This window comes from Cicer arietinum, chromosome 4, assembly GCF_000331145.2.
Source record: "Cicer arietinum cultivar CDC Frontier isolate Library 1 chromosome 4, Cicar.CDCFrontier_v2.0, whole genome shotgun sequence".
Classification (NCBI taxonomy): domain Eukaryota; kingdom Viridiplantae; phylum Streptophyta; class Magnoliopsida; order Fabales; family Fabaceae; genus Cicer; species Cicer arietinum.
The window spans coordinates 60,479,470-60,491,072 of NC_021163.2; the positions used below are offsets into that span (position 1 = coordinate 60,479,470).

Genomic DNA, 11,603 nt, shown 5'->3' on the forward strand with positions numbered 1-11,603 from the left:
GGAAAAAAATACGATTATTGAGTATGCCTTTTTTTTAACAGAAATATTGAGTGTGTCTTGTTGATAATTTTATTGAGTAAATTGGTTAATAAAAAATACATTTGAAAATTAAAATAACTAATAAAATAAAATATACCTTCATATAGAATGAAAAAAAAAAAGTGCACCTTCGTAATGTTTTTAATAATTTTAATACATGACTATACTGGTTAATGACACATATCACCTTTTATAATAATAATAATAATAATAATAATAATAATAATAATAATAATAATAATAATAATAATAATAATAATAATTCTAAAATACAGTTTTTAGTCTTCAATTTTAATAAATATGCAGTTATGGTCTATTTTGTTTTTTTCAATAATTTTGGTTCTCTTGTTTTTAATATTATTAAATTTTGATATTTTTATTTTAAAAAATATTGACATTTGATCCCTTTTAAATTAAACTTTAATGTTAATTGATATGTAAAAAAAATTACACGATGTTTAAAAAATTACGGTGATGTGAAATTTTAATTTTAAAAAATGCAAATACAAAATAATAATTTATTTAAAATTTATGTTCTTTGGTTTAAAAAATTCTAAAAATATTAAAATAAATATTTTTCCATTTTTTTAAACCATCTTTCTTTGCATTAGAAATTTATGTAAAAAAAATTCAATGACCAATATTATAACTAATATTATAATCGAGACATCAATCTGGTAAATAAGTGACAAAAACAAACATGTACAACTAAAACATAATGTGGTAAATATGTGGAAATATATCAATCGATTGTGTGAATTCATAAGTAAATTTGACTGATCCTCTAAAAGGTCTATAAGAAGAAAATTAATACGTGAAATATCGATGAAAATGAGACTTGAGTCAATTAAAATTAACAAGCCATGGAAACCCAATTATGTAGTGAAATATCGCAAAAAAAGTTCAATATGGTTAAAACAAATCACTTGATAATTATGCTATAGTTAAAATTAATATAAATTGTGTCCCTTTCATATGATCTATTTGTGTAAAGCGTGGTAATATTGAGAGGATACTTTATAAATTTTTATAAGCTTTTCATATATTTTATAAATGATGTATGATTTGCATCATAAATTTAATGAAATCATGTATGTATCAAGTGGGGCCACTTGCATGAGATATTGACGAAATCTCTATAACACACATGAATAATAGACACACGTGATCTATTAGCGCAAAACAACTTAATAACAATAATTGTGGTATGTAATGTAATTGAGAGACCTAAAAGTTACATTAAGCATCTTTATGTTTCATAACATGTTACACTTCTTTACCTGGTGATAAGTCTCTTTAGTTTATGGTTGGTTTTCGTAACGTGCGACACATATTTGATATATTACATCCATTATGTTAACCCATTAAATTGAATTTCAACTTTTATTTTTGAACTTGGAAGATTATTGTGGTTTTTAGTATTGTATGTGATATTTCAAAAGTAACTAGTCTCACATATGAGAATTTATGCAACTTTTTTAAGTCTTTATATACTTTTTTATACGGGGTTGTAAACCAAAATGTTCACATTTAAGTAAACCTTTTGATTTTCCACCCTACCTGCACAATAATGGGAACCAAAATCTTTTATTTTGCATCATTAAAAATTTTAAAAAATTCTTTTTGTTTTAATTTGGTTTAAAAATAACTTTTTTTTGTGCTATTTTGACTGAACCTCTTCTTAAAATCTTAGCACTATGGTTGGTGGTATATGTGATTTTCTCCCACAATCAGGTAATCAGTAAGATGTGCTCCATTTTCCCACCTTTGTTTTGCGGTAGTCTTTAGCTTAACTCTCAATTCTTGTAACTTTAAAAATTCTTCCTCATTTTTTATTTGTTAGTACATCGAAAATAATACGTTTCTTCTTTGAAAAAACCTTCCTAAGTTATATGTCTTCTATTTTATTTTGTGTCTATTATTTACCTTTGTGTTACATTGGAGAATAATATATTGTACCATGAAAGATTTGGACAGAGAAATCTTTAAGGATGTCCATACACTGCAAATTTTATTAACTTTTTGTTTTTCTTGTAATTACATGTCGAATTGCACTTAATTGTTGCTCTCATAAAGTTACAACATATATGTATTTTGTTTTAAGAAAAATAAATACAATTTATATAAAAAAAAGGAATTTAAAAAATAAAAAAAATTCAAACGTTTCAAAAATTTTAAAAATTTTGAAAAATAAAGTTTTGAAAGTTTCATTTAATAATTGTTTTGATAAATCATATCAATAATTTTTATTAAAAAAATTTAAAAAGATTCAAATGTTTAAAAAAAATCAGTTTCGAAAATTTCATTTAATTTCAATTTTTTGAAAGTTTTAAAATAGTAAATTTCAAAAGTTTTATTTTGTTCGAAACTTTTAAAAATTCTGAAATTTCCTATTTTGAAAGTTTTGTATTATTCGAAATTTTCAAAATTCTTATTGAAAAATAAAAAAATATATTTTAAATATTTCAAATTAATCAAATACTTAAAAAAAAACTTTGTGGTTCGTAATTTTTTAAAAATACTGACAATTTTGTTAAAATTTTGAATATGCGAGTGAAAAGAATATTTTTTTTTTCAATTTTTATACATAATAAAAAAGAATAATAATTTTTTAAAATATATTGAAGAAATAAAAAGCTCTCTGGTGAGTTATATAGAACGGGAAGATCCCAAGCCCAAGCCCAAGTTCTGAAAAAATAAAAAATAATATAATCGACAGCGTTAATAAAAGGTATATATAACAGGAGATTGTGTGAGCAATTAGGGTTTCTTGGCGCCGTTCGTTTTCATTTCACCTCTTACGCCACGGTCCAACTCGGAGGAGGGAGCGAAAATGGTAAACTGCAACTGAATTTGCAATCATCACCCAATAACTTCTATTTTTCGATTCAATTTCTGATTTAGATTTTGTTTGAATGTTATTGCAGCCTTCACACAAGACATTCAGAATCAAGAAGAAGCTCGCCAAGAAGATGAGGCAGAACAGACCCATCCCTTACTGGATCCGCATGAGAACCGACAACACCATCAGGTTTAGTTTCGTTCTTTATAGCGTTCTGTTAATTCAAATCCTTTTTAGTTTCTTCTTATAAATTTTACATTTTTTTTGTTCAGGTACAACGCTAAGCGTCGTCACTGGCGCCGCACCAAGCTTGGGTTCTGAGGTTCTTTAGTTACTTGGTTTTGTTTTTATTTTACTTTTGAAATCAGACAACAACTTTTGTTTCGGAATTTTAAATGTTGGGATTGAGATCAGTTTTATTTATGTAAGGAATTGGTTTGTGGTTTTGAACCACAACTTATTTTATGAAGTTACTATGATGATTTGACTCATGCTATTTTATTTGTTCAATAGAATGAATGGTCTTTAATCTGTTTATTATGTCATTATACTTGAAGGTGTAACTACGTTACATTTTTGAGCTTAATATGATTAATATATTTGTTTGAGATTATGTTTGTATGTTTTGACGAAGTTTTATTCCACAACTGTAAGACTGGGCTATGTTATATGGAACTCAGTGTTGGGTGGTCAAAAATCAATGTGAGGATAAAATAAGTGAACCAGATATGCGAATACTGTTTGCATTGGTAACAATATTATTTTCTGTTTCAGTACAATTTTATCCTCTAACAACTAGGTGTGTTATGTGTACTTCCTTTATTAGCAGAGCATGATTCTAATGTCGATGTGTGTTTTTCTTATGAATCTAAGTTTTGAGTATTTTTAAGCAGAAACTATAATATCATTAACTCTTTTGAAATTTCTATATACAAACACTGATATTTTAAAATTATAACTAGTCCTAAGATTTTTGATAACTCCTGGTCTATTTTGTGCCTCCCCTTTTTGTTTTCAACAATGTGAAAGCTGTATAGTCATTTTGTACACATCTTACTGCAGCTTCATTTGAATAGTTTTTTTCTATTTGCACATCTGAAGCCATAAAGTGCAGTTTCGGAGTATTATTTTTATTGTTTGATTGCGAAGATTGATTTACCAATTAAGAAGGATGATTTATAGTGTTTATTGCCTTATTATTTTAATAAATACTTCTTTTCTATAGTTTTCTTAGCATAGCTGGCGTAAAGGTTGTAAATTTTTTTTGTGACCGATATAACCTAAAAATTTCTATCAGTGCAATTACTCTTTCACCGGGGAAACCCTTTGCGCCCACACGTTCAAAATGATCCTTCCTGTATTTCATCTCATTTTTGTTAGCAAGACCTTTTTATAGAAAACCTTAAAACAAAATGACTGATGCCATGGTTCGACTGTCTCATCAATCACATTTGTTATCTAGACAGCGTATGTTGAATATGTTATTGCTTATTTGAAAAGTAATGTTGAATATATGTTATTGCTGATGAGGGGAAGTGCAATTGCCAGACCCTGTTTTTTGATTCCATTACTTTCACTCTTTTTATGGGTTTTCTATCCATACTAATGTCTAAAGAAAAGCTGCCACAACAATCGCTCGCAAGCCATCGCAAATTATGAAACATATGAATGGCAATTTGTAAGAAAATGAAGAACCAACAAAGCTTTAACCGATTATATACTTGTTTTTCACCGGTTTTTCTTTTCGTGTGCGAATTGTGTGCATCAATTTGTATATCCACGACCAAGTTTGAGGGTTAGTACTCGCCTTTTGTAAATAAGAAAATCTGAATTTATAATATTTATGATATTATGAAAATTAATTTTCAATTTCAATTATAAGTGCGGTTCTTAATTGTTTGGTATTCATAGTTAACAAACTTTTTATATCTGGTGGGAACTTTCACTCGCACTAAATGTTACTTGTTTTGATTTCGGTGTTTTTCTGTTGGACATACATAAATTGCATTTGAGGTTATGGTTCTCCTTAATCTTACATGAAGTGTGTCTCTCTCAATCTAAACTTTCATTAATAACGTAATAGAAGTTATTACATCCGTTTTTAAATATAAGTTTTTATTATAAATTTTACTCTTGTTAAGAAAAGTTTGTAGTACAACTTTTATATATTTATTTTGTATAGAAAAGTGACTAAATGTTATTTGTGTATTCATGTATTTAATAATAACTTTTATATTCTAAGAAAAATTAATAGTATTAATTAGGGCTATATTTGAAAAAAAATTAATAAATATATTAAGTAAATTAAAAAAATACTTATATTTAGAGACAATTCTTTTGTCAGCATTTATAATTAGGGATAGAGGTATTACAATTTATAATTAGGGATAGAGATATTACAATACATGTACTCAACACAATTGGCCGAATTTATTGACAGAATTGACGTGTGGCTAATTTGCTTACTCTAAGCATGTGCTTCACTTTGACTATGATTGCTGTTTCATGTAACTGTGGAGACAAAACCTGTATCCAGTCATACTTATGTATTGAAAGTTGTTCATTTTTCCAACTCAAAATTTTGTGTAGTTCACTTTTTTAAAATATAATTATTATTTGTTAAATCTTTAACGTGTTAACATTATCCTTAACCATTACCTCTACCATAATTTGCGACTTTAAGACTAGATAGGTTGGTAAGCATTACAGATCAATCTACATCTACATTGTTCACAATTGGATTTACTAATCGTCCTTCTCAACATTAGAAGTTCCTTTTTTATAATGTAAAATTTAGATAAATTAAGTACGAACAACCTACCAAAGAACTTAAATTTTTAACTCTGATAAATAATTCAGAATTGAAAATTTTAATGTGTGCTAACTTCCATTCCAACCATAACCAGAATCTCCCACTATGACAGATGTAGTGCTGTGCATGGTTGATTTCAAACTATATCTATTTTAAAACTAATATATTAATTTAGATTTATAACAAAATTTATTATTTGGTTTAAAATTGGTTATAAAATAGATTGGAAAATTAGTTAGGGTTAAATAATATATTTCGAAAAATTTAATTTTAAAATCGATTTTTACTCAAAATCGGTTAAAATATAATATTTTTTAATATTAAAAAAAAATCATTTATTGGTTATTTAAAAAAATTGATTATTTATATTTTAAAAATCGATTAATTTTACAAAATGAAAGTTCAATAAAAAAATATACATTAACCATACAATTGCTTTCTCTTGTGATTAAAATTTAACATATTCCATTGCTTATAATAATTTGTGATTAAAATTGATTTATTACTAACTTCGTTAAGATCATGGTCTAATGAATTTAAATATATTAATTTTTGTCTTGAGCATTTATAATTAAGTTAAGTTTGAGTAATATCTAAATCTCAATATCATTTCCAACCTAACATATTAATGTAATATTTTGAAAAAAATTGATGTTTAAAAATTAGTAATTTAAAAAATTATATTTAAAATATTAAGTTTATCATGTTTTAGTCTTCCTCAATAAATATTAAATATTTTAATTCATTAACATACATTATAGTTGATTAAATTAAGTTAATAATATCTCAATGAAGTTAGTAACAAATTGTCGAAAAATATTAAGGTCGAAGGTTGGTGGAACGATGACAAAATCAAAATTGTTTTGGAAATTTAGAGTTTTTGGGAGTGAAGTGGATATAAATCAAATTCAAATATAAAACATAAGTGAGTATTCCACTGGTTGATAAATAAACCGAATTATAACTATATTATTTTAATCAAATATTTAAAATAATTTTGAATTTAATTTTAAATTTTAGTCTCATGACCAAATTTTTTTGCACAACTTTAAACAAATGAACATTAGTGTCTGGAAGTTAATTAACACACGTTTCGATCCTGCCATTGCTACAATAGAAGAAAAAACCAAAGAATATAAAAGAGTTTTTCAAAGACGACACCTATGATTTAATGTAGGATCTCAAAGTCCACCAAAGTAAGTTGCTAGTAGCAGAATTCTGACATAGTTCAATAGAGGAATTGGGGGCATGACTTATGCAAGCACTCCAAATTTAAATGAGTGTTTCAATGACGTGTGTAAGAGGTAAAAATGAAACATATGTTAAATGTGAGAGAATTATCATCTTATGTAATTTATCTAAAATGAATTGGAATTTTTAATAAAAACCATTTGAATGGTTCTTAACCAAGTGCGACAAAAAATAGAATAAAGCCAATTAATATTTCTCTGTTTTACCGTAAATTTCGTTTGAAGTTTTTGCATACATATTAAGAAATATAATAATTAAAAAAAATATATCATTTTAACAAACTATTCATTTTATCTATTAATAAATTTTTGACCATTATCAATGTAAAATATAATAATTTATTAGAATATATATATATATATATATATATATATATATATAATAATCATTGAAGGATAATATATAAAAATAATAATTAAAATTATATTAAAAAATATAAATCAGATTCATTTTGAGATATTTTTTTTACTAAAAGAATGTGAGACAGAGAAAGCAATACACAAGAGTATATAGTATGTGCATGTAGGCATGTGTCATGTGTCAAATAAAGTTGGGAGTCAACAGAAAGAATTGAGAAAATGATGTGCATGTGCTCAATTTGTTAATTAGTAGTTGATAGAAAATTCCCATGTTATACTTGTCCCCAAACTCCGCAACTGACCTCTACAATTAGTTGAATTCAATGGATTACGAATGTTGGCAAGTTTGCTTGAGGCATGTGTGTTTTTTTAGAAGAGATTCATGACATCTACTCCCTCGATCCTGTGGAAAAAAATTTGCTTTTACAGTTATTACAAAAATTAAATTTCGTAAAATATAATCTAAATTTATCAAACTATCTATTGGAATATCAAACATTTAATTATCAATATTAATAAACTAAAGTAAGAGTAAATTATAAATACTAAAATTAAATTTATTAAATAGTTAATTTTTATTTATAATAGTGACTAATATTTGAAGTCATTTTTTTTTTGTTTATAATGGTGATCAGAGAAAGTACTAGCTACAATTGTCATGAACATAATAGAAGAAGAGGAAGTAAATATAATATATATTTAATTATTGTACAATATTTGTTTTTAAGTAAGTTTAAGATAATGGAATGATATTCTAATTTAAAGTAGTGAAAACTTTAAGGTTAATTGAATACTTATAAAAATATTTATATTTGTCTCCTTTAATAACATTTGCGGAAATCGAACGCACGCTTTATTAGATTTAATATCTTTATTTTTAATACTAGATCAAATCATCTGAGTTTGTTGCACAAATATTTATGGAGATAAGAAAATAACAAATATACCCCTCTAACGTGATGTTAATGAATTTCGGTTCAAAATATGAAGAGCCAATAATGAGTAATTTCTAATATGCGCTTTTGCCAATTTAGAAGTTGCTCACTATTGGTCAAAAACTGAAACTTAGCACCACATGAGACTGAAGACCAGTCATTTTCTACAGCTTGCTACTCCCTACTCACATCACATGAGAATAAAAAAATCCATGATATTGCAACCATACATTTTATATATTTCTAGGCATTAAAAAAGTTGAGCTAATAAAGCCACAAGTAATACTATTACCATAATAAATAAATAAAAACCATCTTGAAAAATACATTATGCAACTAAATATCTAAGGATATAATATTTATGTGTTGCAAAAAAAGAAGTTAATAATATTTGTGTATATTTTTTTATTGGAATATAGTTGTTATTTGAACATCAAAATAAAATATCATGTTATCTCTATCTCTCTTATTTTTACTCTCTATAACTTATATGTATTTCAAAACTACATACAAAAATCAAATAACACCGTATTGGACGTCAACATTTTCGATGTCAAAATATCGTTTCTCTTTGATGATAATCATGGGCTTGCAAATTGGTATATAGTTAAGAAAAGATAAAGAAGGTTTAGACCTCAAAATCTCATGGGACCCATTTCCTAAACTAGGTGCCACATTTTTTGCATAATTAGAAAAGGAGTGCCATGTGATATGTGTAACAATACAACTACATAAACCAACCTCCTCTTCCTCCAATTGCTACCACCCCTCAAACATTTTTCACAAACCACTTTCTTAAAAACATTTTGTTTTCCCAAAACATGGCTAGACCACAACAAAGATTTCGAGGTGTTCGACAAAGGCATTGGGGTTCTTGGGTCTCTGAGATTCGCCATCCTATATTGTAAGTTTTCCTTATTAGGTTTTTTATGTCTTACTGACCATATATAATTGTAATTGTAGCTGCATTAGTCGCATGTGACCTTATTTTTTTGTAATATAAAAAATTAAGACTGCTACTTCAATAATTAAAACGTTGGTTTTTATCGAAGAAAAAATAGTTGAACAATAAATTTGTTTTGTGCATATAGGAAAACTAGAATATGGCTTGGTACATTTGAAACAGCTGAAGATGCTGCAAGAGCCTACGATGAAGCAGCTAGACTAATGTGTGGTTCAAGGACAAGAACAAATTTCCCTCTAAACTCCAATGTATCGTCTTCAAAGATTTTATCACCAACTTTAACAGCTAAATTGCATAGGTGCTATGTAGCTTCTTTGCAATTGACTAGGAAAATGTTAGTAGTTCCACCACCAACACAAAATGTCATGATTTCCACAACAACATCAACAAATGGTAAAGCATTGGAAAATGGTAATTCACATGAGTTATTTAAGGCTCTCGAAGAAGATGATCATCAAATAGAGCAAATGATTGAAGAGCTTCTTGATTATGGGTCTATTGAACTCTGTTCTGCCACACACAATACTCAAGAATCTGCTGGACAAACTATTTAAGCATGTTATTATGTTGCTTAATCGATTATTATGAGAGTATAGTCTATTTTTCTCAACATTCCAAAATCTGTTTTTAGTAAATCTATTTCTCAATTTGCTAACTTAACCAATTATTACAATTTCAATCACAAATTTCTCTATTCACTTTTATGTATATCTACATTTTATGTAGGGGTGTTCAAAAAAACCAAAAACAACCAAGCTGGTTTTGACTGAACTGGTTTAAGAATCAAATTGTTTTCGAACTGATTTTGTAAAACTAGAACTGAACCGAACCGGTTTTTTAATTCAAAAATCGAACCAAACCGGTTTTTATTTCAAAAAACTTGAACCAAATTTTTTTAGAAGTAATTAGGGGTAATTATGTAAATTTTGGCCTATATGAACAAAAAAATTAAATTAAACCAGTTCGGTTCTGTTCAAAATAATAAACCAGTTCACACTTTTATAAACCAGTTCGGTTCGGTTCTTTGAACTGAAAACCGGTTCAGTTCGATTTTTCTAAACTGAAAACTAGTTCGGTTCAATTTTCAAATGCTTCTAGTTCAAAACTGAACTTTGCCCGCTCCTAATTTTATGTTTAAAAGACTTCTTACATGTTGATATATAAAATATGACTACACATAAAACATATACTTTTGGGTTGATTTAACTATTCACAAAAAGTATACTTAGGCCTCACAACTTTCAACTTACTTCATGATTGTTGACCTGTATTGAGATTGATTTTGTTCCCCACAACCATCAAATAACAAAGTTGCTTTACTTTACTTTACTTTTTAATCAGCAAAGTTGGAATTATATCATGGCATCATATTGAGTTTTTCATCATTATCAAATTTGAATTTTTGTGACATAAAAAAATACACTTTAAGGTTCATCTGCTCCTCAACACTACTAATTTTGGCATACACATGTCAATTCCAATTTCTGAATTTGGTTAAATTTACTCTCCCTCCACACAGACACACAAAAAGATACATAGAGAATATATAATATAGGTTGTGCTACATCCTTGTTATTTAGGAATCCATGTTAGTAAACTTAGCATAACATAAGTCATATTGGTTTTTTTTACTAAGAGTGTTGAAATGGTTTTCTTTATTAAATTCTCTATAATTAGAAGTCATATTGGATTATGACTAATTTAAGTTGAGACTGATAAACTGTATAAATGACAAAAAATTATTCACAAGATTATAATTCAAAATTTAGTCTTAAAAAAAAAAAATTAGCTCAGTTGATGAATTGAAGATTATCGAAGAAGTATTAATTAAGAGGTGTAAGATTTCAAACTCACAAAAACTAACATTTACCAATAAAAAAAACTTTACATAAGATATGTCATGCTACTTTGTCACTTAACCAAAAAATGTTGTGAATGTTGATGACTTGAATTGAAGCAAGGGCCCTATATAATTTTATAAGATGCAAAACCATCTCTTTAAGAGTTTATATAATAATGAAAACAAGAAAAAAGGGTAATTTTTGATAAGACACACATTCAGACATTTCATTTGAACACACAAAAATAAGTAAAAAAAATTAAATAATATATATTTTTAAAATAATTTAATGATAATTTTTTTTCCATACAAGAATTATTCTGAAAACAGTTTCAAAGAAAAAGGCACTGTCAAATATATAATGTCATGGTACAAAATTTCACTAAAAGTCATTCCACTAAGTTGGAACAGAGGGAGTCACAAGAAAAGGCAAGTGAAGGAATAAAATGTGAGATGTTTGTTAGGAGAAAAAAAATCAGTCAAAACCAATGATGGTGCATCCAATCATGGTGTACATATATAATCTCTAGTTCAAATGCTGGTTGAGGAACAATCATATAA

General features: G+C 26.8%; 2 protein-coding genes across 2 annotated transcripts; both read left to right on the forward strand.

Annotated features, from left to right (window-relative positions):
• Positions 1 to 2,734: 2,734 nt before the first annotated feature.
• LOC101497746 (large ribosomal subunit protein eL39) lies at positions 2,735 to 3,377 on the forward strand. The gene is made up of 3 exons (XM_004498720.4): positions 2,735 to 2,875; positions 2,967 to 3,070; positions 3,154 to 3,377. The coding sequence occupies exons 1-3, from the start codon at positions 2,873 to 2,875 to the stop codon at positions 3,200 to 3,202; spliced, it is 156 nt and encodes a 51-aa protein (XP_004498777.1). The 5' UTR covers positions 2,735 to 2,872; the 3' UTR covers positions 3,203 to 3,377.
• A 5,667-nt stretch (positions 3,378 to 9,044) lies between these two features.
• Positions 9,045 to 9,900, forward strand: LOC101498069 (ethylene-responsive transcription factor ERF003-like). Its single transcript, XM_004498721.4, has 2 exons — positions 9,045 to 9,142; positions 9,330 to 9,900. The coding sequence occupies exons 1-2, from the start codon at positions 9,060 to 9,062 to the stop codon at positions 9,754 to 9,756; spliced, it is 510 nt and encodes a 169-aa protein (XP_004498778.1). The 5' UTR covers positions 9,045 to 9,059; the 3' UTR covers positions 9,757 to 9,900.
• The last annotated feature ends 1,703 nt before the right edge of the window (positions 9,901 to 11,603 follow it).